We start from the raw sequence: 26,589 nt of genomic DNA on the forward strand, positions 1-26,589 counted from the left end.
AATGCCAAGAAAGAAAGCAAGATGTTGAGAGAATGAACCAAGTAACTATAAACAGAATTCTGAGTGTTCTTTAAAGGGAAGATATTATTATAAAGGTACAGAACAGTCATGAACCGTGCTTTTGGGACCTGGGTGAGTGCAGAGCTGAGGAAGCTTGAGTCGGTGCCAAGTTACAGTTCCTGGCCCCTGGGGGGGGGGGGCAGGCCCAGGTTTGGGAAAACAGAATCAGGGTCAGGGGCTATTGTGGCCTAGACAGAGGCAGAAAGATACAATACAGCAGACTTCCTTCCTGTCCTGTTCTTATCTGACGGTGCAGAGGGTGGGTGGGAGCACGCCTGCAGTGCAGGTGAGGCACTTCAAGCCCCCGCTGCCCCAGGGCTCCACCTCCCCTTCTCTTTCCTCACTGACAACCCCCACCCCCATCCCAGCATTTGGACCCCCTCCCGCTCCTCCCTCGGCCCCTCCCTGAGCCCTCCCACGGTCTCCCACCCGGCATGGGACTGCGTCATAAGTATCCCCAGACCTGGGCTTGCAGCTGCCTAAGACAGACGAGGGAGAAAGTAGGTCCTGCTAGGGTTAGCGCGATCTCTTTACAACCTGTAGCCCGGGACGCTGATTTGAGCCACGCCTTACCACCAAGCCCAAAGATTCACTATGGTGAAAATTGCCTTCAATACACCTACGGCGGTGCAAAAAGAGGAGGCGCGGCAAGACGTGGAGGCCCTTGTAAACCGCACGGTCCGAGCTCAAATCTTGACCGGCAAGGTAGCAGTACTCATTCCACCCCAGACTGCCTGCTAGGGTCGGTAAGGTGGGGGGGGGGGGATGTTTGGGGGAAAAGAAGGGGCAAGTGACAGAGGGGAAAATGAAAGCTGCCCCTTCTGCGCTATTGAACTGGTTTACCGGTCGCCCCAGTTCCATCTAGTAGCGCCACCTCCTGCTTGCAGTGCCTCACACTCCCAGTGAGTTGCACTGCTTTCCGTGGGTTCCAGCTCTTGTGGTACATTTCCAAGGGATGTTAGAGGGAGTTCGAGGAGAACCCTTGGGACCCGATGTCACCTTCTCCTGGGGAACATGTGAGGGGCTGGGTTCAATGAGAGGCACGTTGTTCAGTCTCCAGCTCCAGGGGTGCACGTAGCATACACAGGGAAGGAGCAGACACTCAAGGAGAACCGGGGCAAGAGATTTAACTCTTCTTTCTTTCCTTTTGATGTGGATAAAGTTCTATGAATCTAATTCTTTCGAGGAGGACTGAATGTTTGTGGGGGTGGGGTAGGGGGCCAAGGACAGCTTTGACTCAAATCGGTATGGGTTGGTGTTAGTATGTGTCTGTGTTCGCCCGTGTATATTTTCAATTTCTCTCCGTTATAGGCGGTTTTAAGCATTCAGTAAAGGAGCTGTCAAAATTGAGGTTGGTCTTAATTAGAATTTGGGATGTTCACTGTTGCCCTCTTACTGCAAGATCCTTGCGTGTTTTCACAGCGGCATTTCCTAAAGACAACATTCTTCATCTGTAAAAAGAAATGTTGAAGTTTATTTTCTTCTTCTTTTAGTACTTCCTTTTTGTGATATCCTTCTACCTGCCTCCCCCATGGAGAGATCTGAAGCAGGTCTGACCTTGTAATTTAAACTTCTAGCATTGCCAGAAACTGAGGTAGTTCCCCGCCCCCCAAAATGTTAGCCATTGTTTATTTAGTCCATTTTCTTTTAAACAACTAACATGTTTTCAGTGTTTGTAAACTACTCATTTTCCTCAGTAAAATGTCAGTGTTAAAAGGGACAATTGTATTTTCTTCTACAAAATCTGCACAGTGTCAGAGTTTCCAGATCTGTCTTAATTTGTCTTGTTCTCTCTTTAAAGTTTTTAACTTTTGTGTTCAGGCTGGAGATTTGAAAAGTACTTTGAGTGAGATGAGAACCCATGTAGTAAAACTTATTATGCACCAATTTGAAATGCTTATATGCTTATACAGAGTTTTTGTCACAGAAATTTTTAATAGTTAACCCAGCAAAAAAACTAGCTTTTGGGTATTATACATTTCAGAAGTCAAAAGTCACACCCCCTTGCATTGTTGAGGTTTTTATTAAATGACAGAAGATCAAACATGTAACTGTCCTACTCACTTTGTAAGTGAAACACGGCCAGATTTTTTGGGAGGTCTAATTAGATGCCAGTAGTTAAATATAGCCACACAGTAATCCCTTTATTTTTCTCTCACCACCAAAAACTTCATGACTTGTAGTTGGATACAGTTAATATGTAAGCAGTACTTCTGCCAGGCCTGCGGTGTGATGAAGAATAAATAAAAATGAGCATTTGCACCACGATTATATTTCTTTGTTAGATGTTGGAGAAGCTTCCACAGTATCCTGATCGGGCCACTACAAGACAATGATTTAATAATACTTGACACAGTATATTGTGATGTATTAATCTGCTCATCAGAAGCCTAGCACAACAGAATAGTATGTCAGAGGTTGTGTACAATGACTTTAAAATACAATTTAGAGAGAAACTATCTATGGTAAGTGAAAGTCCATACCACTCTGAATTCTAGCAAATGTAGATGAAAAAAAAAAATCCTTATTCCTAATATGGTGGGGAATTTTATTAAATTGAAACTCTAATACTTAGACTTTGCTTAACAATAAATGAAATTGCAGTGTAAATTGCTCTTCTCATATCTCAGTGACAAGAAAAAAAGAAATCCATCGTTTTGAGTATTTAAAATTAAGTCATTGTGTGACTTACAGGCAATTAACATCATCTCTATGGACCTCCGTTTAATCATCTAAAATATAATTTCAAAGCCTCTAGCTCTAGATTACAGTGATTCACAATCATGATTTATAGTTCTGTCTTTGTAATGTTAATTTTATGTTAGTTTTTTTATAAAAATAATTTATAATTTCTTAAAACTATTGGGACAAGGAAAAGCCTTCAAGGTTTATACAGTATTAATGGAGGGTTTGAATTTAAATACATTTAGCTAAGAAAACGTGCATACCAAATTTCTTTGAATTTTAATTGAGATTTTGTTTTGAAAAACCATTTGTGAAATAATCGTCTCTCCTTAGAATCCATGCATTTGTTTTCACCAAATTAATTGAAGTTTAATTAGGTGCCATAAGCATTAAAGTAGTTGTCATGGAAAAGAGCTAATGGCCTGAAATACTAAAACAATTCTATTTTCATACTAGTCTGAATGATTTACCCACTGATTACAAGAAACTACTTTGTTGACTTTGTTTATTCTACCCTTGAGTAATAATACTGCTTAAAACATATCGTGACATACAAGAATGGGATTGGAGGGTCCCTTGGACCATTGCCTTGGGAAGAATACAGAGTTAATCACTCGTTTGCTTTGGATCTTTCTTGTTCCAATTCCTGAACAAATTATGCATTTAACAGAATTTTTACAGTAACTGTTACATACACAGCTTTTGTGCCCAGCTATCACAAAGGCTGTACTATAGTCTAGTGTTTTACCAGAACTTGGAAAACATTATTTCATTCATGCAGCACACTACTACAGAACAGTGGGTGATATTAGAAAAGCTAAATTCTCACTAAAATTAGGAACATTATGAAATATATCTTACCTCCAATATTTTAATTTCTAGAATAGGAGGAAATGACATATACCTGCCTTACAGAATTTTTAAAAATAAAACAATAAAAACCAGCTTTTGAAAATCATTTAATAAGTCAAAGGACACTAATTCACCTTTAAGTTGGCAAAAAAATTGATTTACAAAAAATAGTAAAGCAACATAATTATAGTCTAGAAAGTTAGTGATTATATCACTGTACAAGTCCAAAAATCAACAACTTACATTTATTTAAAGAGTATAATTTATTGCATAAACGAACAGTGATTTTCAGCTGATTCTAGAAATGTGTATTTTGAAAAAACTTCACACTGCAACTGGGTTTGTAAATACCGGAAGGAAAGTTAATATAATTGGAGATTTTAGCATCTATTAAATATCAGAAATTGTCTTGAAATGGTTTTAAGCTAGGATGACTTAATAACATCTTTTAAAAATGTCTTATGTTTCAAGAAAGTAAATTGTACACAAAGCAGCTATGTGTCTAAAAGTGCAATCTGGTTTTTGTCTTTGGTTTTGCTTTTTAATAAACAGGAGCTACAAGTTGCCACCCAGGAAAAAGAGGGCTCCTCTGGGAGATGCATGCTTACTCTCTTAGGCCTTTCATTCATCTTAGCAGGACTTATTGTTGGTGGAGCCTGCATTTACAAGTACTTCATGCCCAAGGTAATAATAATTACAATTCTTGTAATTTGGATTACTAATTGCTATATACTTAGTAGTAACTTAAGGAAATCTGTGGTGGTCACCAGAGAAATGAAGATTTAGGACAAGTTTTCAAATTACCATTCAGTTTATAAAATTGACTTGTCTTCGTGGTGATAACTGTAATCAGAAATCCTAAGCTTGACAAACAGTACAATGAATTGATGTGAGTGTGAGAAATGATTCAAATGTCACCGTAGTAAGTATTAAAAGGTTTTAATTCTCCCTTTTTGTCTTTTAGAGTACCATCTACCATGGAGAGATGTGCTTCTTTGATTCTGAGGACCCTGCAAATTCCCTTCGAGGAGCAGAGCCCTACTTCTTGCCTGTGACTGAGGAGGCTGACATTCGAGAGGAAGACAATGTTGCAATCATTGATGTGCCTGTCCCCAGTTTCTCTGATAGTGATCCTGCAGCAATTATTCATGACTTTGAAAAAGTGAGTTTCTCATTTTTATAGGTTTTCCTGATTTTTTTCTTAGTACATTAGTAAGTATTAAATCTGTTCATAAATGTACATCTTTTTGCAGCAAAGCCTTTTTCACTTTTGCTATTGAAAATACCTTAACGTGGAACATAAGGACTAGCACGGATGACATTAAGGGAAGGAAGGGAAAACTGAAGAGGGGGAATCAGAGGGGGAGACGAACCATGAGAGACTAAGGACTCCGGGAAACAATCTGAGGGTTTCAGAGGGGAGGGGGTTGGGGGGTTGGGGTAGCCCAGTGATGGGTAGTAAGGAGGGCACGTGTTATAATGAGCGCTGGTTGTTATAGGCAAATAATGAATCATGGAACACTATATCAAAGACTAATGATGTACTGTATGGTGACTAACATAACATAATGAAAATAAATAAATAAACAAACAAACAAACCTTAAAAAAAATGCAGGGATACCTGGGTGGCTCAGTCAGTTAGGCATCTGCCTTTGGCTCAGGTCATGATCCCAGGGTCCTGGGATTGAGCTCCATGCCGGGCTCCCTGCTCATCAGGGAGTCAGGAAGTCTGCTTCTGCCCCTCCCCCGACTCGTACGTGCTCTCGCTCTCTCAAATAAATAAATAAAATCTTTAAAAACATGCAAAAAAAAAAAAGAAAATAACACATACTAAAAGGATATAGCTGCTTGTTTTAATGGTAGTTAGAATCAGTAGAGTTGATATTCTTTACACCATAGTTAACTTTTCCACCTCCCCAATAGGGCATGACTGCTTACTTGGACTTGCTGCTGGGGAACTGCTATCTGATGCCCCTCAATACCTCTGTTGTTCTGCCTCCAAAGAATTTAATGGAGTTCTTCGGCAAACTGGCTGTATGTATTTTGGATGTCAAATTTTTATTTAAGCATTTGTTTCCTCATTAAAAAAAAATAATGATTTGAGCCAAAACATTCCATTTTATTGACATAAAATTATGCTGTAACCTAAAACTGCTCTAAAAAATAGAGTCTATTTAAAAAAAACCTTTATCTGCTATAGGTAAGGATTTAAATGGTGTTTTTAAGAACTTATTTTAATCTTTTTAAAAAAATTTTAGAGTGGCAAATACTTGCCTCACACTTATGTTGTTCATGAAGACCTGGTTGCTGTGGAAGAGATTCGTGATGTTAGTAACCTTGGCATCTTTATTTACCAACTTTGCAACAATCGCAAGTCCTTCCGCCTTCGTAGAAGAGACCTCTTGCTGGGTAGGCGATAGTCTTTCCTTCAACCTGTGTTATTGGGAAAGTGAAGGAGAGTGCAGGTGGCGTACAGGGGGAAAGTAGAGAACAAATCTAGGTATGTTTTCATTTACATAAAAAGTTAAAAAGTCAATTCTTTGTGCATTTTTTCACAGGTTTCAACAAACGTGCCATTGATAAGTGTTGGAAGATTAGACACTTCCCCAATGAATTTATTGTTGAGACCAAGATCTGTCAAGAGTGAGAGGCAACAGAAAAAAAGTATCCTTAGTAATAAGAAGTCAGAGATTTACAATATGACTTCAACATTAAAGGTGTAGGATACTCATATTTACTCATGCAAATACTCTATTGCTTATGCCAAAAAAAAGAAGGAAATAAAAACTACTAACCACTGCAAGTTCTTGTCAATTTTTAGTTTAATTGACATTGCTTGTTGTTTGAAATTGAAATTAAATGATTCTATGTTTTTCTTTTTAATTTATAGGGTTTAGGCTTCTGAAAGTAGCATGAATATGTCATCTAACATCCTGACAATAAATTCCATCCTTTGTGTATGTGCTTTTAAGTAAGCTCTTCACTCAATCATATGGTAAAACATGTTTTAAATTTAAAATATTTAAAATTATTTCTGAATGTTTTGTGTAAAACATGTCAAATCTCTTAACATTGTTTTGTTTTATTTTTCATTTTATACAACTTTCCTGAATTTAGAAATTATCTTTGCATTTCTGTTAGGTGCTCTGTAATAGATTTGATTTACATGTAAAAAGTTTTCATGAAGAAGTCATTTTCACAAATGCAGTGATTCTATCTCACTAATATCCATATTGTGAAATCCATAAAACTGTACAAGTGTTGAGGAATTTAGGTTGTATTAATTCTACAACCCTATAATAAATTTTACCCTAGTCAACCATTGTTTCTCACTTAATGCAAACAATTAACATTACTTATTTAGCTTTGGTGTACCTGAAATAGATCTAAAATTATGAACTTAGCTCTGCACTTACTCCTGCCTCCACACATTTCTATTTTGTAATCTCATATTTTATTCCTCTTTTGATATTATATCAATTACTCTTTTATAAATTCCTCATAACTGACATACACATAAATTCAACTATTTGTTAAAAGCTTTCAGGCTCATAGCAATTTCAAACTTTTTAATGTGTTTTCTTTTTCATAAAAAAATATGCAACCATATACAGTTATAAAAGGTCACTAAGAACTAACCTTGGATAATATGTTGATGACTTTTAATAACATCATGTGCTATAATCTGTACTCACTTGTCTAAGAGTATAAACTCCATACAAAGGGGGCCAAAATTTTACACACTTTCTCTTGTATTGGGTTAAAACTTGTTCCTGATATTATTGATCACATGCTGGTAGTGATAATTCGTTTTGGTAGCTAAAACTGTACCCAGTCCAATCTATTACCCTAAATACTCTTTTTTTAGAGAGGGAGGGGGGCAAAGAGGGAGAGGGGAGAGGGAGAGAGAGAGAGAGAATCTTAAGCAGGCTCCACACCCAACCGTGGAGCCTGACACAGGGCTCAATCTTACAACCCTGAGATCATAACCTGAGCTGAAATCAAGAGTTGGACACTTAACCAATTGAGCCACCCAGGTGCCCTAAATACTCTTAAAAAAACATAAATATTTAACTTCAAGAATTTAGAATAAAATAACACAAACATTTAAAAATGGAAAAAAGATGAAAAATTAGAAAATAATAACTAGCCAAAAAATTCAAGAACTGGTCCTTTAAAAAGGTTGAGAATATTTAGAAGGAACTTGATAAAACTAGACACCCATTTCCTGTTTTACAAATAAATAAGAATTAGGAAAAAGGAGGTACATTTTTAAAATTTGTCTTACAAAATCAGCATCATGACTAATGTTGAAACACAAGAAAGGATGTTGGCTTTTACAGCTATTCAGTGTTGTTTAAGACTATCTGGCCAATTCAATAATATGTGAAAAATATAACAAGTATCACTTTTTAAGGGGACATGAAATTACATTTATTACCATGTGATTTTTTTATATAAAACATTAGTGGATTAATTAAAAACTTTAAAAATCAATATTAAGACTTGGTTTAATGTAAACAAAAGCTGATGGCTTTTCCACTCTGGACAACAGTATGGAGGTTCCTCAAAAAGTTGAAAATGGAGCTACCCTACAACCCAGCAATTGCACTACTGGGTATTTACCCCAAGTATACAAATGTAGTGATCCGAAGGGGTACATGCACCCCAGTGTTTATAGCAGCAATGTCCATAATAGCCAAACTATGGAAAGAGCCAAGATGTCCATCAACAGATGAATGGATAAAGAAGATGTGGTATATATATACAATGGAATATTATGCAGCCATAAAAAAAACACAAACAAAATCTTGCCATTTGCAATGACTTGGATGGAACTAGAGGGTATTATGCTAAGTGAAATAAGCCAATCAGAGAAAGACAAGTATCATATGATCTCACTGATACGAGGAATTCTTAACCTCAGGAAACAAACTGAGGGTTTCTGGAGTGGTGGGGGGTGGGAGGGATGGGGTGGCTGGGTGTTGGACATTGGGGAGGGTATGTGCTATAGTGAGGGCTGTGAATTGTGTAAGACTGGTGAATCACAGACTTGTACCTCTGAAACAAATAATATGTTAAAAAAAAAAAGATAGTAGGAAGGGAAAAATGAAGGGGGGGATATCTGAAGGGGAGATGAACCATGAGAGACTATGGACTCTGAGAAACAAACTGAGGGTTCTAGAGGGCAGGGGGGTGGGGGGATGGGTTAGCCTGGTGATGGGTATTAAAGATGGCATGAATTGAATGGAGCACTGGGTGTTACATGCAAACAATGGATCATGGAACACATCAAAAACTAATGATGTAATGTATGGTGACTAACATAACATAATCAAATGAAATTTAAAAAATAAAGTCAAAAAAATATTTTTCTTCTTAATAAATCATTAGTCTTAGAAAAAAAAAAAAAAAGGCTGATGGCTTTTCTTTATATCACCAACAGCAAACTAAATAGGTAATACAAGTAGGTAAAACTATTCTATTTATAATAGCAACAGGGACATAACACTGAACAAGCAGTTTATGGAGTTATAGTGAATAAAGCCACAAAACTTAATTAAGATATACAAAAGAGCTGAGTAAATGGAGAAGGAAGAAAGAACCTTAATTGCTTACCAATTAAATGTATTGGTTTAACCCCATCCTAATCAAACTCTAAAAAAACCTGTTTTTGAAACTTGACAAAATTGAAGGTCTATCTGGAAGCATAAATAGGTGAGAAAAGAAAAAAAAATGGAAAAAGAAATTGGAGGCAAGGATTTCATACATGAACAGTTATTAAACCACAGACAAGTTTACAAACATTTTGAAGGGGGCATTCACACGAGATAGAGAATGATTCCAAAAAAGAGATATTAGTATGTAAATGAACAAGATCCTGAAGTTCCATGCAGTAAATTGATTTTTTAATCAAATAGTGATGGTAAAAGTGGCTGAAAAAAAAAGTCTTAGTTGCCAAAGTATGAAATAACATGAGGCTAACAACCACCCCAACCAAGTGTGAACTTTCCTAAATTATCACTCCAATAAGTATTTTTAAAAATAGCCTTTAAAAACACTAAGCATATAAGTTAAAACCCTGATGCTATGATCTGTGAAGAATTGATGTCTTACAGTAATAACTCTCCTATTATTTGTTCACTCATGCAGAAGCCTGGAACTCTATCAATCAGAAAAGTGGGCAGTTATCTAAAATGTTCTGTGAAACATAGTTTTATGTTCATATGTTCTCCTATTTATCCCTTCACCAAACTTCACATGATTATTGATTTAATTAATTCATTTATTCATTAATTGATTCACTCATTTTCCAGGTATTGTTCTAGGCATTGGGAAAGTGTACAGTTCTAACCAAAACAGACAGTGACAACAACTCTATTGAGATCTTGTCTACTGGAAGAGAAAAAAAAAAAAAACTTTTTTTTTCAAATAATTGCACTATTTTGTTATAAAGAAAAATATATAGAATGCTCATGAGAGTTTATAAAGGGGAAGGAAGGGGCCCCTGGGTGGCCCAGTCATTAAGCGTCCACCTTTGGTTCAGGTCATGATCCCAGGGTCCTGAGACTGAGCCCCGCATCAGGAGCCCTGCTCAGCGGGAGGCCTGCTTCTCCTCTCCCTCTCCCCCTGCTTGTGTTCCCTCCCTCGCTGTCTCTCTCTCTCTGTCAAATAAATAAAAATCTTTATAAAGAAAAATAAAGAGGAAGGAACTTGGACTATTAACAAAAGTTTAACGAGAATGTAAAATTTGAGCTAAGACTGAAAAATAAGTGCTATACATGAAGTAAATGAAAAGAGAACATTTCATTTAGAAGAAAGTGGTGGCTCATTCCCTGAGGAAGGAAAGAGCATGGTTATTAGAGAAAGTAAAAAGAAAAATAAGCTGAAACACACTGAGTAAAAAAAAAAAAAAAGTTATATGTGCCCACCACACCAACAGTTGAACCCTATACCTGGCAGCACAGAGAAAGTGCCCTGCTAGTCAGTAACAAGACAGCCCAAGTGGACAGATTGGGGCCAGGCATCTGTTCTGACTGCCAGCCCCACCCAACAACAAAAGTCTCTCTCTCAGGAGACTAAGGCAGGGAGAGCACACTGCAGGCCAACAAGACTGCAGCCCTGGCAGATGGGCTAAGAGCAGGCATCTGGTCTAACTGCTGACACTGCCCGAAGACAAGGCCACGATGGTCCCCAGACTGGCCTCTTTACAACACAGGGACAAAACCCTGCCTGGTACACCCACCACAGGGAAAGTGGACCAGTGCAGTCAGCTAGAATGAATTGAAACACAGCCCAGCTACAACAGTAGGGTGCACACAACCCACATAGAAGACATGCCTGAAGCACCTGGTTCTGGTGAATAGGGGGCATTGCACTACAGAGGACCACAAGATCTCTACTTCATAAAACCACTACTTTCAAGATCAGAAGAGGTAGCTGATTTCCTAAAACATAGAAACAATCACAGAGAGTTAGATAAAATGAGGAGACAGAGAAATATGTCCCAAATGAAAGAACAGGACAAAACCATAACAAAAGAGAGAAGTAAAATGGGAAGAAACAATATGCCTGATAAAGAATTCAAAGTAATGGTCATAAAGATACTCACTGGACTTGAGAAAAGAGTGGATGATCTCAATGAGACCTTCCACAAAGTGATAGAAAATAAAGTCAGAGATGAACTCAATAACAGAAACAAATAAACAAAAACAAACAAACAAAAAAACAAAAACAACAGGGGAAATCAATAGCAGTTTATAGGAGGCAGAAGAATGGATCAGTGACCTGGAAGACAAGGTAACAGAAAACACCCAAGCTGAACTGTAATAATAACGATAATAATGACAAAAATTTTTAAAGAATACTAAAAAATGAGAATGGGCTAAGGGAACTCAGTGAGACCATTGAGCACAACAATATTGGCATATTGGGATCCCAGAAAGAGAAGAGAGAGAGAAAGGGGCATAAAATTTATTTGAAGAAATAATGGCTGAAAACTTCCCGAATATGGGAAGGAAACATATGTCCAGATCCAGGAGGCACAAAGAGAGCCACCAATAACATTAACCTAAGAAAGTCCACACGAAGATGTATAATAATTAAAATCTCAAAAAATAGCGATAGAAAGAGAATTTTAAAATCAGCAAGAGAAAAGAAAGCCGTTCCATACAAGGGAAACCCCATAAGTCTATCAGCTGATTTTTCAGCAGAAACTTTGCAGGTGAGGAGAGTAGTATGATAAACTCAAAGTGCTGAAAGGAAAGAAAAATAACCCACAACCCCAAGAATGCTGTGCCCAGCAAGACTATTATTAAGAATAGAAGAGAGGGGCACCTGGGTAGCTCAGTCACTTAAGCATCTGACTCTTGATTTTGGTACAGGTCATGATCTCAGGGTTGTGAGATTGAGCCCTGCATCAGGCTCTGCCCTCAGCGGGGAGTCTGCTTGAGATTCTCTCTCTCCCTCCCCCTCTCCTCCTCTCTCTCTCTCTCAAATAAATAAATGTCTTTAAAAAAAAATTTATGTAAATTCAATTAGCCAACCTATAGTACATCATTAGTTTCAGATGTAGTGTTCAGTAATTTATCAGTTGTGTATAACACCCAGTGCTCATCACATCACGTGCCCTCCTTAATGCCCATCACCTAATAACCCCATATCCCCACCTACCTCCCCTCCAGCAACCCTCAGTTTGTTTCCTATAGTGAAGAGTCTCTCATGGTTTTTCTCTCTCTCTGATGGCTTCCCTTTCAGTTTTCCCTCCCTTACTCTATGATCCCCTGCACTGTTTCTTATATTCCACATATGAGTGAAACCAGATGATAATTGTCGTTCTCTGTTTGACTTATTTCGCTCAGCATAATACCTCCAGTTCCAACCACGCCAATGTAAATGGAAGAGTCATTCTTTTTTTGATGGTTGAGTAATATTCCATTATATATGTATTATTGTGTAGTATACATATTATATACGTATTATTATGTATATATCCATTATATATGTATATTATAATATATGTATGTATACATCTCGGCTCCTTCTACACGTTGGCAATTGTGGACATTGCTGCTATGAACACTGGGGTGCAGGTGACCCGTTGGATCACTACATTTGTATCTTTGGGGTAAATACCCAGTAGTGCAATCACTGGGTCAGAGGGTAGCTCTATTTTTAACTTCTTGAGGAGCCTCCATACTGTTTTCCAGACTGGCTGTTTCAGCTTGCATTTCCTCCAACAATGTAAGAGTGTTCCCCTTTCTCCACGTCCATGCCAACATTTGTTGTTTCCTGTCTTGTTAATTGTAGCCATTCTGACTGGTGTAAGGTGGTAGCTCATTGTGGTTTTGATTTGTATATCCCTGATGCCAAGTGATATGGAGCACTTTTTCATGTGTCTGTTGGCCATCTGGATGTTTTCTTTGGAGATATATCTATTCATGTCTTCTGCCCAATTCTTGCCTGGATTCTTTGTTTTCTGGGTGTTGAGTTTGATAAGTTCTTTGTAGATTTTGGATACTAGCCCTTTATCTGATATGTCATTTGCAAATATCTTCTCCCATTCTGTAGGTCGCCTTTTAGTTTTGTTGACTGTGTGCAGAAGCTTTTTATCTTGATGAAGTCCCAATGGTTCATTTTTGCTTTTGTTTCCCTTGTCTTTGGAGACATGTGTATCAAGAAGTTGCTGCGGCTGAGGTCAAAGAAGTTGTTGCCTGTGTTCTCCTTTAGGACTTTGATGGATTCATGCCTCACATTTAGGTCTTTCAACCATTTTGAGTAAATGTGAGAGAGGAATCCATCAAAATCCTAGAGAACTTAGGCAGTAACCTTTTTGACATTGACCACAGTGATTTCTTTCCAGACACGTCTCTAAAGGCAAGGGAAACAAAAGCAAAAATGAACTTTTTGGACTTCATCAAGATAAAAAGCTTTTACACAGCAAAGAAAACAGTCAACAAAACTAAGAGGCAACCCATGGAATGGGAGAAGATATTTGCAAATGACATTATGGAAAAATGGCTTGTATCAAAGATCTATAAAGAACTTCTCAAACTCAACACCCAAAAAAAACAAATAATCTAGTCAAGAAATGGGCAGAAGACTTGAACAGACACTTCTGCAAAGAAGACATACAAATGGCTAACAAACACATGAAAAAATGTTCGACATCACTAGCCATCAGGGAAATACAAATCAAAACCACAATGAGATACAACCTTATATCAGTCAGAATGGCAAAAATTAACAAGACAGGAAACCAGTGTTGGCAAGGATGTGGAGAAGGGGGAACCCTCTTACACTGTTGGTGGGACTGCAAGCTGGTACAGCCACTCTGGAAAACAGTATGGAGGTTCCTCAAGGTGTTAAAAATACAGCTATCCTATGACTCAGCAATTGCACTACTAGGTATTTACCCAAAGATACAGACATAATGAAAAGAAGGGGTACGTACATCCTGATGTTCATAGCTGGAACAAACAATTCTAAAATTTGTAATGAACCAGAAATGACCAGGAATAGCCAAAGTACTGGTGAAAAAGAAAACCAAAATGGGAGGCATCACAATTATGGACTTCAAGCTGTATTACAAAGCTGTAATCACCAGGACAGTATGGTACTGGCACAAAAACAGACACACAGATCAATGGAACAGAATAGAGAACCCAGAAATGGACCATCAACTCTATGGGCAACTAATCTTCAACAAAGTAGGAAAGAATATATAATGGAAAAAGACAGTCAACTTCTGAATTTTTTTATCTTAAAAATCATAGGTTTAAAAAAATTTTCCTATGGTAATAATATGACATGTTCTTTTTGACTTTATTTTTGTTTTTAATTTTAATATTATATTTTGTATTTTCTGTTGTATTATCTATTGTATTACAGAACCTTTCTATAGTCTTTGTATGTTCATCTTTTTATGTGTAGGAATCACTCAAAAACATTGAAAAAAGTGTGGATACAAGATTATACATAAAATAGTAGAAACTAATCTTATTGAGATTTTTCTGTGTGTGCTCATACAATTTAAGCAATGTTTAAACATTACTTCATGTAATTTTTATTAATTGATTAGATAATTTTTATTATCTCAGTTTTGCAGATGAAGTTAAGTAAATGTTGTGCCTTCCAAAAACTTGCATTCTTTTTTTTATGTTATGTTAATCACCATATATTACATCATTAGTTTTTGATGTAGTGTTCCATGAGTCATTATTTGCATATAACACCCAGTGCTACATTCAGTACATGCCCTCTTTAATACCCATCACCATGCTAACCCATCCCCCCACCCCTCTCCCCTCTAGAACCCTCAGTTTGTTTCTCAGAGTCCATAGTCTCTCATGGTTCATCTCTCCCTCCAATTCCCCCCTTCATTTTTCCCTTCCTGCTATCTTCTTCTTTTTTAACATAAAAATGTATTATTTGTTTCAGAGGTACAAGTCTGTGATTCAACAGTCTTACATCTTCTTAACCACAATTCTACACTGTCTGCTCAATTTCAAAATATTTAGTAAAAAAAAAAAATTGTCACTTATATAAAGCATCCAAACAATAAAACTAGGAAATCTTTCTAAGCCACACACAGAGCTATAAAAAACAAAATCTGAAAACTTCAGACAAATTAGATTATGAGCTTTGTGAAACTGCAAACTTAAAATCTGAAGCAATAATTTCAACACTATTTGGGTGAACAGTGGATTCAGGAGGAATCTACTCATCCTCATTTATGAATAAATATCAGAACTTGATATACCTCTCTACATTAGAAGACATTCTTTCTCTGTTTTTCTTTCCTTTTTTTTTTTTTTTTTTTTACAAAAAATGAGGCGTGTATCAGTCTGCTGTCTGCCTGTTTCTTGTTCCCCCAAATTGTCTGTTTGTTACAGTCCATTTGGACCCACGGCAAGCCCCACTGGTCAACATAGCCAAGCATTCATTATATACCTCCAGCCACCAAAACCAGGGCTCCAGATGTAAAAAAAAAAAAAAAAATGCATGGTTCCAAATGTGTATGCAAGCTTCCCTGGTGTTCTGGACAATGGCAGATGGAGAGTGTGAAGATAGAACCCATGCTTGGTGGTCTCTGGAGAATATTATAGTCAGCCTTTGTATGTTTGTTGAGCTTAGGCTGCAGGCGTCTTTCCAGAAAGACTGAATGACTTACTCTGTGGCCTCTCTACTGTGCCTTTGGAGTGGAAGCTTTAAGAACTCTTTCTCCATTTGTTATAGTCTGGTTGGACCTGCTAGCAGAAACCCCACTGGCCACCAGAGCCAGGCAATCTAGCAATGTCACCTGGGAAGCACTCACAAAAATTGGGGTACCAGATGAGGATATAAGCTCCTTTCTGAGAGATACCAGTGTGCTAGAGAGAGACATGAGGAGATCACTAAGATGGTGCTTGCTAGTCTCCATCGTGGGAGACTATTTCAATAGGCTCCTAAATACATCTTCAATAGATGGCTGATCCTCAGTCCAATGCTTTAATATAAGCAAATAAGCCTCTTTTGCAGAAAGTCTGGATGCTTTTCAGTCAGCTGCCTTTGTGCTGGGCTCTGAGGTTAGTGAGTCTGTTGATGCAAGCACTTTAAGTACTGTTTCATAGTTCCCTATAACCTTGTGGATCTCATGGATGCAAGCTCCACTGTCTTTCAAAGTTGGATGTTTTGGGGATTCCGCTCAGGTGAGGGACTGAAAAGCTGAGGTGCCAAATGCAGGATTCAAACCTGTTTCTCCTTGAGTAGAAGCTCAAGTTTGTGAGTTCCTTCCTGACAGTGGGTGGTTGTGCCACTGGTGGGGCTTATGGTGAGATTGTGTCTCAGCTTCTCCTATTAGCTTTATTGTGATTTTTTTTTCCTCATTTGCCCAGTATGCAGGAGTTGCTCAGTTAGTACGGGGGTATTTTTCAGAGGAAATAATTCCATAAGTGGATGTAGATTTGGCATGTCCATGGGAAGAGGTATGTTCAAAATCTTCCTATGTCGCAATCTTGAACCGGAAATATGAAAACTATTTTAACAATAATAATTATAAACACAAATCATGGATTATCATAGGGGGCCAAATAACCCCAAGAATTACCAGGGAGATATGCAGAGAAAAAGTAAAAGTGAAGTTAACTGTACACATGACACTAACATAACACTGTGTGTCAACTATACTTTCGTAAAAAGTATAATAAATAACAAGTAAAATAATGATCTTATTTAACCTTGAGACTACTCAGTAGACAGTGTATCTTTTGTGTTATTGCTAAATAGGAAAATACAAGTTTGCACATGTTCCATGTATTTGCAGGTATCATTTATTATTTTTTCTTTTTTTTGAGGTATAATTAATATACAGTGTTATATTAGCTCAATACAATATACAGTGTACAATATAATGATTCAGCAATTCTATAATTACTCAATGCTCATCAAGGCAAGTGTACTCTTGATCCTTTTTTATTTATTTCACCCCTCCCCCCACCCACCTCCTTTCTGGTAACCACCAGTTTATTCTCTGTATTTGAGTCTGTTTTCTTCTTGGTTTTGTTTTTTTCTCTCCCTCTTCTGTACTGTTTCTTAAATTTTACATATAAGGAAAATCATATAGTATTTGTCTTCTCTGATTGACTTATTTCACTTAGTATTCCACCCTCTGGATGCATCCATGTTGTTGCAAATGGGAAGATCTCATTCTTTTTATGGCTACGTAATATCCCATTGTATATGTGTACTACTACTTCTTTATCCATTCACCCGTGGATGTACAATTGGGTGGCCTCCATATCTTGGCTATGGTAAATAATGTTACAATAAACATAGAGATGCATATATCTTTTTGATTTAGTGTTTTTATTTTCTTTGTGGAAATACTGGACCATCTAGTAATTCTATTTTTAATTTTTTTGAGGAACTTCCATACTGTTTCCACAGTGGCTGCATTCCCACCAACAGTGCATGTGGGTTCCCTTTCCTCCACATTCTTGCCAAAACTTGTTATTTCTTGCATTTTTTATTTTAGCCATTCTGACAAGTATGAGGTGATATCTCATTGTGGTTTTGATTTGCATTTCCCTGATGATTAGTAATGTTAAGCATCTTTTCATGTGTTTGTTGCCCATCTGTATGCCTTCTTTGGAAAAATGTATACTCAGGTCTATGCCCATTTTTTAAGATTATGTATTTTCTTAGTGTTGAGTTGTATAAGTTTTTACTGATTTTATCAGATACATCATTTGCAGATACCTTCTACCATTTAGTAGGTTGCTTTTTGTTTTGTTGATGCTTTCCTTCAATGTGTGAAAGCTTTTTATTTTGGCAAAGTCCCAAAAGTTCAACTCTGCTTTTGTTTCCCTTGCCAGAAGAGACATATCTAGAAAAAATGTTTCTATGGTTGGTATCAAATAAATTACTACATAAGTTTTCCTCTAGGATTTTAATGGTTTTGAGTCTCACATTTAGATCTTTAATCCATTTTGAGTTTATTTTTGTATAGGTGTAAAAAAAATGGACCAGCTTCATTGTTTTGCACTTGTTTGTCCAGTTTTCCCAGCACCATTTAAGATGCTGTATTTTCCCCATTGTACATTTTTGCTTCCTTTTGTCATAGATTAGTTAACCATATATGCGTGGGTTTATTTCTGGGCTCTCTATTTTGTTCTATTGATCTATGTGTCTATTTTTGTGCCAGTACCATACTGTTTTGATTACTACAGTTTTGTAGTATATTTAGAAATCTGGGATTGTGATGTTTCCATCTTTTCTTCCTCTTGCTTAAGATTTCTTTGGCTATTCAGGGGCTTCTGTGGTTCCATATAAATTTTAAGATTATTTGCTCTAGTTCTGTGAAAACTGTTCTTGGTGTTTTGATAAGGATTAGAATAAATCTGTAGATCATGTTGGGTAGTATGGACATTTTAACAGTATTGGTTCTTCCAATCCATGAGCATGGACTATCTTTCCACGTGTTCATATTGTCTTCAAATTCTTTCATCAATGTTTTTTTTAGTTTTTGGAATAAAGGTCATTCACCTCATTGGTTAAGTTTATTCCTAGGTATGGGTTAAGTTTAATCTTAGGTTTATTCTTTTTGGTGCAATTATAAATGAGATTGTTTTCTTAATTTCTTTCTGCTACTTCATTATTCATTTATAGAAATGCAACAAATTGGTGTACACTAATTTTGTATCTTGTGACTTTATTGAATTCATTTCTCAGTTCTAGAATTTTTTTGGTGGGATCCTTAGGGTTATGTATATATAGTATCATGTCATCTGCACATCGTGACAGTTTTACTTCTTCCTTGACAATTTGGATGCCATTTTTTTCTTTTTAATATCTGAGTGCTATGGCTAGGACTTCCAGAGAGTACTATGTTGAATAAAACTGGTGAGAGTGGACCTCCTTGTCCTGTTCCTGATCTCAGAAGAAAAACTCTCAGTTTTTAACCATTCAGTATGATGCTTGCTGTGGGTTTTTCATATATGGTTTTTACTATGTTGAAATATTTCCTCTTAATCTACTTTGTTGCGAGTTTTTACCATGAATAAATATTGTACTGTGTCAAATGCTTTTTCTGAGTCTGTTGAGATGATCATGTGGTTTTTATCTTTTCTCTTGTTAATGTGATGTATCACATTGATTGAGTTGAAAATACTGAACCACCCTTGCAATGCTGGAATAAATCCCACTTAGTTGTGGTGGATGATTTTTAAAATGTATTATTGGATTTGGTTTACTAATAGTTTGTTTATTTTTCACATTTACATTCATCAGAGATTTTGGCCTGTAGGTTTTTTTGTTTTTGTTTTGTATTGTCTTTATCTTGTGTTGGTATCACTGTAATGTAAGCCCTGTGGAATGAATTTGGGAACTTTCCTTCCTCTTCTACTTTTTGAGGTAGTTTGGAAGAATAGTTATTAAATCATCTGCAAATGTTTGGTAGAATTTACCTGTGAAGCCATCTGGTCCTTTAGTTAGTAGTTTTTGATTACTGATTCAACACCATTGCTAGTAACACAGTCTGTTCAAATTGTCTACTTCTTCCTGATTCAGTTTTGGATGGTTCTAAGTTTTTCTAGGAATGTGCCCATTTCTTCTACTTTGTCCAATTTGTTGGAATATAATGTTTCATAGTATTCTCTCATAATCCTTTGTATTTTAGGGTGTCAGTTGTTATTTCTCCCCTTTTAATTCTGCTTTTATTTATTTTAGTCCTCTCTCTCTTTTTCTTGATGAGTCTGGCTAAACACTTATCCATTTTGCTGATCTTTTCAAGGAACAATTTCTTGGTTACATTAATCTGTTCTGTGGGATTTCTTTAGTCTCTACTTCATTTATATCTGGTCTAATCTTTATTATTTCTTTTCTTCTACTGGCTTTGGGATTTGTTTTGTTCTTTTTTCGAGCTCCTTTAGGTGTAAAGTTAGATTATTTATTTCTGAATTTTTCTAGTTTCTTGAGGTAAGTCTGTATTGCTATAATCTTCTGTTTCAGAACAGCTTTTGCTGTATCCCAAAGATTCTGGACCATAGCATTTTCATTTTCATGTGTTTCCATGCATTTTGGATTTTATCTTTGATTTCTTGGTTGACCCATTCATTGTTTAATAATGTGTTATTTAGCCTCCATGTATTTTTGTTCTTTCCAGATTTTTTCTTCTGATTGATTTCTAGTTCATATCTTTGTGGTCAGAAAAGATGCATGACATGATTTCAAATTTTTTGAATTGATTGAGACTTATTTTGTGGCCTACCATGTGATCTGTTCTGGAGAATGTCCCCTGTGCATTTGAAAAGAATGTGTATCCTGCCGTTTAGAGATAGAATGTTCTGAATATATTTGTTAGGTCCATCTAGTTCAATGTGCCATTCAAATCTACTGTTTCCATATTGATTTCTATCTGGATGATATATCCATTGATATAAGTGAGGTGTTAAAATCTCCTACTATTATTGTATTACTGTTAATTTCTCCTTTTATATCTGTAAATATTTCTTTATGTATTTTGGTGCTTCCATGTTGGTTGCATCAATATTTACAAATGTTACATTCTCTTGTTAGATTGATCTCATTATCATTATATAGTGCTTTTTTCTGTCTCTTGTTAGTGTTTGTTGTTACCATCTATATGTTTCTAAGTACTATTATCACAGATATTTTTTTCTTCATTTTCATGGTGTGTGTTTTTTCATACCTTCACTTTTAGTCTGTACATGTCTAGGTCAGAAGGTCTCTTGAAGGTCTTATATAGATGTGTTTTCTTTCTTTTATATTCTTTCTTTTTTTCTTCCTTCCTTCCTTAATTACCAGGGTAGAATTTAGTGATTCATCAGTTGCATGTAACACCCAGTGCTCATTACATCAAATGTCCTTCTTAATGCGCATCACCCAATTGCCCCTTCCCCCCACCCACTTTCCTTCCAGCAACCCTCAGTTTGTTTCCTAGAATTCAGTGTCTCTTATGGTTTGCCTCCCTTTCTGGGTTTATCTTACTTTATTTTTCCTTCCTTTCCCCTATGTTCATCAGTTTTGTTTCTTAGATTCCACATATGAGTGAAATAATATGATATTTGTCTTTCTCTGACTGACTTATTTCGTTAGCATAATACAATCTAGTTCCATCCACATCATTGCAAATGGCAAGGTTTCATTCTTTTTGGTGGCTGAGTAATATTCCATTGTGTGTGGTTGTGTGTGTGTGTGTGTGTGTGTGTGTGCATATCTATCCATTCATCTGTTGATGGACATCTGGGTTCTTTCCATATTTTAGCTATTGTGGACATTGCTGATATAAGCTTTGGGGTGAATGTGCCCCTTTGAATCACTATGTTTATATCCCTTGGATAAATCCCTAGTAGTACAATTTCTGAGTCATAGGGTAGCCCTATTTCTAACTTTTTGAGGTACCTCCATACTGTTTTCCAGAGTGGCTTCAGCAGTTTGCATTCCTACCAAGAGTGTAAGAGGGTCCCCTTTCTCCGCATCCTTACCAACAACTGTTGTTTCCTGAGTTTTTAATTTTAAACATTCTGAATGGTGTGAGATGTTATCTCATTGTGGTTTTGATTTGGATTTACCTGATACTGAATGATGTTGAGCATTTTTTCATATGTCTATTGGCCATTTGTATGTCTTCTTTGGAGAAATGTCTTTTCATGTATTCTGCTCATTTCTTGACTGGAATTTTTGCTTTTGGGGTATTGATTTTGATAAGTTCTTTATAGATTTTGGATACTAGCCCATTATCTGATAAGACATTTGCAAATATCTTCTCCCATTCCATAGGTTGCCTTTTAGTTCTGTTGACTGTTTCCTTTGCTGTGTAAAAGCTTTTTATCTTGATGAAGTTCCAAGAGTTCATTTTTGCTTCTGTTTCTCTTGCCTTCACCAAGATACTAGTGAATAGGATCCAATGGTACATTAAAAGGATTATTCACCATGACCAAGTGGGATTCATTCCTGGGCCACAAGGGTGGTTCAACATCTACATATCAATCAATGCGTTACACCACATTAATAAAAGAAAGGACAAGAACCAAGAACACGATCCTCTCAATAGATGCAGAAAAAGCATTTGACAAAATACATCATCTCTTCCTGATAAAAACTCTCTGCTATGTAGGGATAGAGGGAACATAACTCAATATCATAAAACCCATATATGAAAAACCCACAGCAAATATCATTTTCAGTAGGGAAAAATTTGAGACCAGAATCTATCAGAATCCTAGAGGAGAACACAGGCAGTAAACTCTTTGACCTTGGCCACAGCAACTTCTTGCTAGATGGGTTTTATTTTTATTTTTAACCATTCCATTACCCAATGCCTTTTGGATGAAGCATTTAGTCCATTTACATTTAAAGTAATTATTAATACACATGTACTCATTGCCATTGGTTTATTGTTTTATGGTTGTTTTCATAGTTCTATGTTCCTTTCTTCTCTTGCTGTCTTCCTTTGTGGTTTTTTGGCTTTCTTTAGTGTTATACTTGTATCCCTTTCTGTTTATTTTGCATGTGTGTGTGAATTATTAAAAGTTTTTGATTTTTGTTTACAGTTAGGTTCATATATAACATATGCATAGCAGTCTATATTAAGTTGGTTGCTTATCTTTGAACACATTCTAAAAGCAGTAAATTTTCACTCCTACTTACATGTTTTATATAAATGATGTCATATCTTACATTTCTTTATTTTGCATATCCCTTGACTAATTTTTGTAGATAAAAATGATTTTACTACTTTTGTGTTTTAGCCTCTGTGGTGGCTTTAAAAATGATTAGTATACTACCTTGACTATATGTTTACTTTTACTTGTGAATTTTTTTCCTTTCATTATTTTCTTATGTCCAGCTATGACCCTTTCTTTCCACTCAAAGAATTCCTTTCGACATTTCATGTAAGGTTGGTTTAGTGGTGATGAACTCTTTTAACTTTTGGTTTGATGGGAAACTCTCTTCTTCCATTCTTTTTTTTTTAAGATTTATTTATTTATTTGAGGAGGGGAGGAGCTGAGATGGCAGCAGAGTAAGACCTTGTTTCATCTGCTCCCTTCAATTTAGCTAGATAACTATCAAATCATTCTGAACACCCATGAATTCAACCTGAGATGTAAGAAAAGAATATCTGGAACTCTACAAGCAGAAAAGCAACCGTTTTTGTTTTTTTTTTCAAAGTAGGACTTGTGCAGAAGTGATCTGAGGGGATATATTGGAAAATAAACAGTGGGGGGAGAGATTCTCAGTAAGTCAGCTACTGGAAAGTGATATGGCCACGAAGGGCAAAATTGGAACCCTTAGGAATCAGCTCCAGTGAGAGACTTCCTTGCTTAAAAAGTGCTTAGATGGTGAAACAGGGCAGAATTCTAGGTGGGACAGTGTGGTCTCAGGATCCCCAGAGTCACAGAAAGAACAGGGGGCCTGAGCCTGTAGAGTTCCCAAGCATTGGATCAGGGAAACTGGTTATGGTCAGCAAGCCTGAGAGGGGGTTCTCAGCTTGGTTCACCATAAACCATGAGCTATAGCCCTGTGGGGTGATGGCTGTCTTTGTGGGGACCCTGCAAAGGACAGGAACACAGGGACCCTCCACCTTCCCCTGGGAGGGGCAGAGTGGGTGAGCACACAACCAGGGGACAGCTTGCAGTGCCAGAGCCCTGCAAAAGACAGGAAATCTGTTGAGGTTAATATAGAGCATGAAATCAGGCCTAATACCTGGCTTGCTAAAATTTAACACGAAGGCCGCTGGGGGGCGATGGAAGGTTTCAGAGAAGGGTGTAGGCCTTTGGAATGCTGGAGCCCGCGGGACCACTCTGCCATTGGAATGTCACAAGGAGTTACCTTCCCCAGAGCTCTCTTAGCCCAAACAGCCACGCAGTGATCTAAGAGATGGTACGAATTGTCCCTTAGGCTATGTTTAGCAGAATACGCAGATTAGCATATCTTATTTTACCTGTAAATCCTCTCAGTTTCAGTAAGACCCCTTGTCACACATCACGTGTTTGAGAAACAGTGATAAAGATATCCTGAAGGACCAATAAAAGTGGGAACAAAGAAGAACGAAGGATCTTTGTCTCTGAGCGTTGACCCCCTTGCCTTCTCCTCTCTTTCACAGTAAAGTTTTGAGTAATCTTTCACCTGTCGGTACAGGGATTGCTGGCCATTCCCAGCAGAAATCAACGACCTTTCACCTTCCCCTGGGAGGGGCAGAGCAGGTGTGCACGCGATTGGGCGACTGCTCTCCATACAAGGGTCCTACAAAGTGCAGAAGTGTGGGACTCTCCACCTTCTCCCAGGAGGATCAATGTGGACACACACTGCAGGAGTCTGCATAGTTTGGCATACAGATAAGTGAAGACTCTTTATCCTTGTGGGTTTACTGAAGAGAGGGGACCATGATCTTTCAGCTCTGGGGCTGGAGATCAGAGCAGGGTCATTTTTATTTTAATCCTCTAAAGAGGCACGGAAAGCCTTCAGGGAACAAAAGCCACACAGAGCAACCAAAACCAGGTTACACTGAGCCCCACCCCCTGGCAAGGGGTGGTACAACTCCACCCAGGCAAAGACACCTGAGAATGAACACAACAGACCCCTCCCCCAGATGACCAACTGGAAAAACAGGTGAACAGCAAGTTTACGGACCACACAGGACTGTATAACTTCAGCCTGCAGGAAAATAATATATAGAATTTGAGGGTTTTTTTCTCATGATTTATTTATCTTTCAGTTTAAAATGTTCCTTTTTTTCCCTTTTCAACTAGTTTCTTATTTTATCAACTCTTAGTTCTTAAGTCTTTTTAACTTTCATTTTTTACATTTACATTTTATACATATATTCTTCATTTTTGTTTTTCACTCTTTTCAATTTTATCATATATATATATATATATATATATATATATATGTTTTGCTTTCTTCATAATTTTAGGATTTAGTGTCTTCTAACACACAGACCAAAATACAGTCAAGACCAAGTGGATCACCCTATTTTATCCACCCTGTGAGATTATATATTCTCTTCCACCCCTCCTGCTTTTTTTTTTTTTTTCTTTCCCTTTATCTTTTTCTTTTCTGGTGTCTGAATTCTTCAGATTTGTCTAATGTGTATTTCACTTGGGTCTTGGTTCATATTTTTGATAGTTCTCACTCGTGCATCCATTCTTCTCCAGGAAAAATGACTAGAAGATGGAATTCACAACAAAAGAAAGAACCAGAGGTAATATTCTCTGCCACAGGTCTAATCAATATGGATATAAATAAAATGTCGGAGACAGAATTCAGGATAATAATGATAAAGTTACTAGTTGGGCTTGAAAAAAGCATAAAAGACAGAGAATCTCTTAGTGCAGAAATGATCTAATCAGGCAGAAATTAAAAATGTTCTAACTAAGATGTAGTCTAAATTGGATGCTCTAACAGCTAGGGTAAATGAGGCAGAAGAGAGAGTAAGTGACATAGAAGACAAGCTGATAAAAAGGAAGGAAGCTGCGGAAAAGAGAGAAAAACAAATAATGGACCATGAGGGGAGGCTTCAAGAAATCAGCAATGCCATAAAATGAAACAAAATCAGAATAATTGGAGTGCCTGATGGGGAAGAGAGAGAGAGAGAGCCAGAAGGTATATTTGAGCAAATCATACCTGAGAACTTCCTTATTCTGGGAAAGGAAGCAGGCATTCATATCCAAGAGGTAGAGAGGACCCTTCTCAAAATAAATAAAAATAGATCAACACCCTGACATATAATACTGAAGCTTGCAAATTTTAGAGAAAAAGAGAAAATCCTGAAAGCAGCTCCAGACAAGAGGTCCCTAACCTACAGGGGTAGGAACATGAGACTGGCATCAGAGATATCCAGAGTCCAGGATATCCAGGCCAGAAAGGGCTGGCATGCTGTATTCAGGGAACTAAATGAGAAAAATATGCAGCCAAGAATACATTATCCAGCAAGCCTGTCACTCAGAATGAAAGGAGAGATAAAGAGCTTCCAGAACAGACAGAACCTGAAAGGATATGTGATCACCAAGCCAGCCCTGCAAGAAATATTTAGGGACATCCTGTAAGCAAAGACAGAGCCCAAGAATCACATAGACCAGAAAGAAACAGAGACAATCTACAGAAACAGGGACATTACAGGCAATAAAATGGCACGAAATTCATATCTTTCAATAGTTACTCTGAATGAAAATGGGCTACATGCTCCAATCAAAAGACACAGGGTATCAGATTGGATAAAAAAGCAAGACCCATCCATATGCTGTCTACAGGAGACTCATTTTAGATCTAAAGACACCTCCAGACTGAAAGTGAGGGGGTGGAGGACAATTTACCATGCTAATGGACCTCAAAAGAAAGGTGGGGTAACAATCCTCATATCAGATAAATTAAATTTTAAACCAAAGACTGTCATAAGAGATTAAGAGTTACTCTATATCATACTTAAAGGGTCTATCCAACAATAAGATCTAACAATTATAAATATTTATGCCCCCAACATGGGAACA

At 37.1% G+C, this 26,589-nt stretch overlaps 1 protein-coding gene across 2 annotated transcripts; it reads left to right on the top strand.

Moving 5' to 3' along the window:
* The first annotated feature begins 519 nt into the window (after window positions 1-519).
* On the top strand, window positions 520-6,401 carry ITM2A (integral membrane protein 2A). 2 transcript variants are annotated; one of them, XM_032387886.1, is made up of 6 exons: window positions 520-765; window positions 4,150-4,281; window positions 4,562-4,759; window positions 5,522-5,632; window positions 5,857-6,007; window positions 6,157-6,245. In XM_032387886.1, exons 1-6 carry the CDS (start codon window positions 655-657, stop codon window positions 6,243-6,245), a joined length of 792 nt encoding a protein of 263 aa, XP_032243777.1. In that variant the 5' UTR covers window positions 520-654. The 2 variants fall into 2 exon arrangements, with proteins under 2 accessions (XP_032243777.1, XP_032243776.1); XM_032387885.1 differs by having other exon boundaries at window positions 530-768; window positions 6,157-6,401.
* The last annotated feature ends 20,188 nt before the right edge of the window (window positions 6,402-26,589 follow it).

The sequence above is a fragment of the Phoca vitulina genome, unplaced genomic scaffold (assembly GCF_004348235.1).
Source record: "Phoca vitulina isolate PV1807 unplaced genomic scaffold, GSC_HSeal_1.0 scaffold51, whole genome shotgun sequence".
NCBI classification, from domain to species: domain Eukaryota; kingdom Metazoa; phylum Chordata; class Mammalia; order Carnivora; family Phocidae; genus Phoca; species Phoca vitulina.